Here is a 2,384-nt window from a genome sequence, read left to right as displayed (position 1 = left end):
AACAACTAAACCCAGAACTGGGACAATGGCTCATAGAAGAAATCTCCAAAAATGCCAATCTTTTTGCATGGTTAAGTGTCAACATGCCAGTTATTGACCCTAACTTCATCTGTCACAGGTTAGCTATCCACAAGGAAGCCAAGCCGGTCGCTCAGAGAAAAAGAAAAGTTGGAGGAGAAAGACGCGACGCCATCATCACCGAGACATAGAAGTTGATGAACGCGGGCTTCATCCGCGAAGTCAAATACACCACGTGGCTAGCCAACGTGGTACTCGTCAAAAAGAACTCGTGGAAGTGGCGTGTGTGTGTCGACTATACCGACCTCAACAAAGCATGCCCCCAAAGACTCATACCCCTTACCGAGCATCGATAGATTGGTTGACGGGGCCTCCGACCATGCCCTTCTCAACTTCCACGACGCATATTCTAGGTACAATCAAATCATGATGTACCCACCAAACGAATAGCACACAACTTTCATCACCGACCACGCCAACTTCTACTACCGCGTGATGCCTTTCAGCCTCAAAAACACCGGAGCCACTTATCATCGTTTGATGGATAAAGTCTTCCAGCACCAAATCAGAAGAAATATGAAGGTGTACATAGACGACATGGTCGTCAAAACACCGTCAGCCGAGGCTCATGCCGTCGACTTGGCCGAGGTGTTCCACCAAATTTGGAAGCACAACATGCACCTAAACTCGGAGAAGTGCGTTTTCGGTGTCCAGGGAGGTAAATTTCTTGGCTTTATGATCACCAGCAGGGGAATCAAAGCCAACTTGGAGAAATGCAATGCCATTATACGGATGCAAAGTCCCCAGACTGTCAAGGTCGTCAAACGCTTGGCAGGAAGGTTAGTCTCTCTTTCTCATTTCATTCCTAGGTTGGCGGAGAAAGCCGGGTCCATCTTCACTTTATTACGCAAGCCGAAGAACTTTGAATGGACTGACTAATGTGAAGAAGCTTTCAAAAGCATCAAATTTTTCCTCGCCACTCCACCAGTCCTACAGAGGTCGGATCATCACTCTGACCTCCTCCTCTACTTGGCCGTGCCAGAAGACACAATCAGCGCGGTAATAGTACAAGAACATCACAAAGTGCAAACGCCCATCTACTTCATCAGCCAAGTCCTACAAGACACAAAAAAGCGGTATCAAACAATCGAAAAGCTGGCGTTAGCACTCGTCACCGCAGCTCGGCGCCTTCGCCCTTACTTCCAAAGCCACCAGGTGATCGTCAAAACTGACTACCTGATTAAACATATATTAAGAAAGCCAGAACTCGTCGGGTGCATGATAGCATGGTCAGTGGAGTTGTCTAAGTTCGACATCTGATATGAAAGTCGAGGCCCCTTGAAGGCCCATTGCCTAGTAGACTTTGTCGCCGAACTCACCCCAACCTCGGCAGAAGAAAAATATGTATGGACTCTACATGTTGATGGGTCTTCCAACTCTAAAGGTGGTGGTGCAGGTATTATTTTGGAAGGACCGAATAAAGTCACTATAGAGCAATCTCTCAAATTCGACTTCAGAGTCACTAATAACCAAGCAGAGTACGAAACATTACTTGCAGGACTGAGATTGGCTCGCGACCTTTGAGCATAAAGGGTGAGTTGCAACAGCGACTCAAAACTCATGGTAGAACAACTCAGTGGGGCATACCAGACCAAGTACACCCTACTGCAAAGGTACTTTCATGCAGCATCCCAAAGGATCTCATCCTATGACGAGTTCACTATACACCATGTGCCCCGAGAGCAAAATGTCAGAGCTGACCTCCTGTCCAAGCTCACCAGTACCAAGCGCCCCGAACAACATCGGACCATCATCCAAGAGACTTTGAATTCACCCAGTCTAGATGATAAATTCGTCAACACCAATGACAATGAAGACCAAGGATGGATGACAGGCATTTGGAGCTACTTAAAGGAGGGAACTCTGCCTGAAGACAAAGATGAAGCTCAGAAGGTGAGGGTAAGGTCATCCAAGTTTGTCATCATCGAAGACAAACTGTTCAAGCGCGGCATCTCGACCCCCCTGTTAAAATGCTTTGCAAAGTCCCAAGCCACCTACGTCATTGAGGAGATCTACCGAAGAATATGCGGTATGCACTCTAGGACACACTCGATGGTGATCAGGGTGCTCCGAGCTGGATACTACTAGCCTACACTGAAGTCAAATTGTCAAGATTATGTACAAAGGTGCAAAGAATGTCAACAGTTCAGCAACACACATCGACAACCACCTGAAGTCCTCCACAAAATGATGTCACCATGGCCTTTTTCCCAGTGGAGAATGGACATCCTCGGACTATTTTCCCCCGCAAAAGGTCAACTTAAATTCCTCCTTGTGGCAGTCGAATACTTCACCAAGTGGATTGA

General features: G+C 47.1%; 1 protein-coding gene across 1 annotated transcript; it reads left to right on the top strand.

Annotated features, from left to right (window-relative positions):
* The first annotated feature begins 1,638 nt into the window (after positions 1-1,638).
* On the top strand, positions 1,639-2,166 carry LOC145955058 (uncharacterized). Its single transcript, XM_083069756.1, has one exon. The coding sequence runs from the start codon at positions 1,639-1,641 to the stop codon at positions 2,164-2,166; it is 528 nt and encodes a 175-aa protein (XP_082925882.1).
* Positions 2,167-2,384: the final 218 nt, after the last annotated feature.

This window comes from Cajanus cajan, chromosome 2, assembly GCF_000230855.2.
Source record: "Cajanus cajan strain Asha chromosome 2, NIPB_CcT2T_4, whole genome shotgun sequence".
Lineage (NCBI taxonomy): Eukaryota > Viridiplantae > Streptophyta > Magnoliopsida > Fabales > Fabaceae > Cajanus > Cajanus cajan.
The sequence above is the reverse complement of the archived record's forward strand: the minus strand, read 5'-3'. Positions and strand labels throughout refer to the sequence as shown.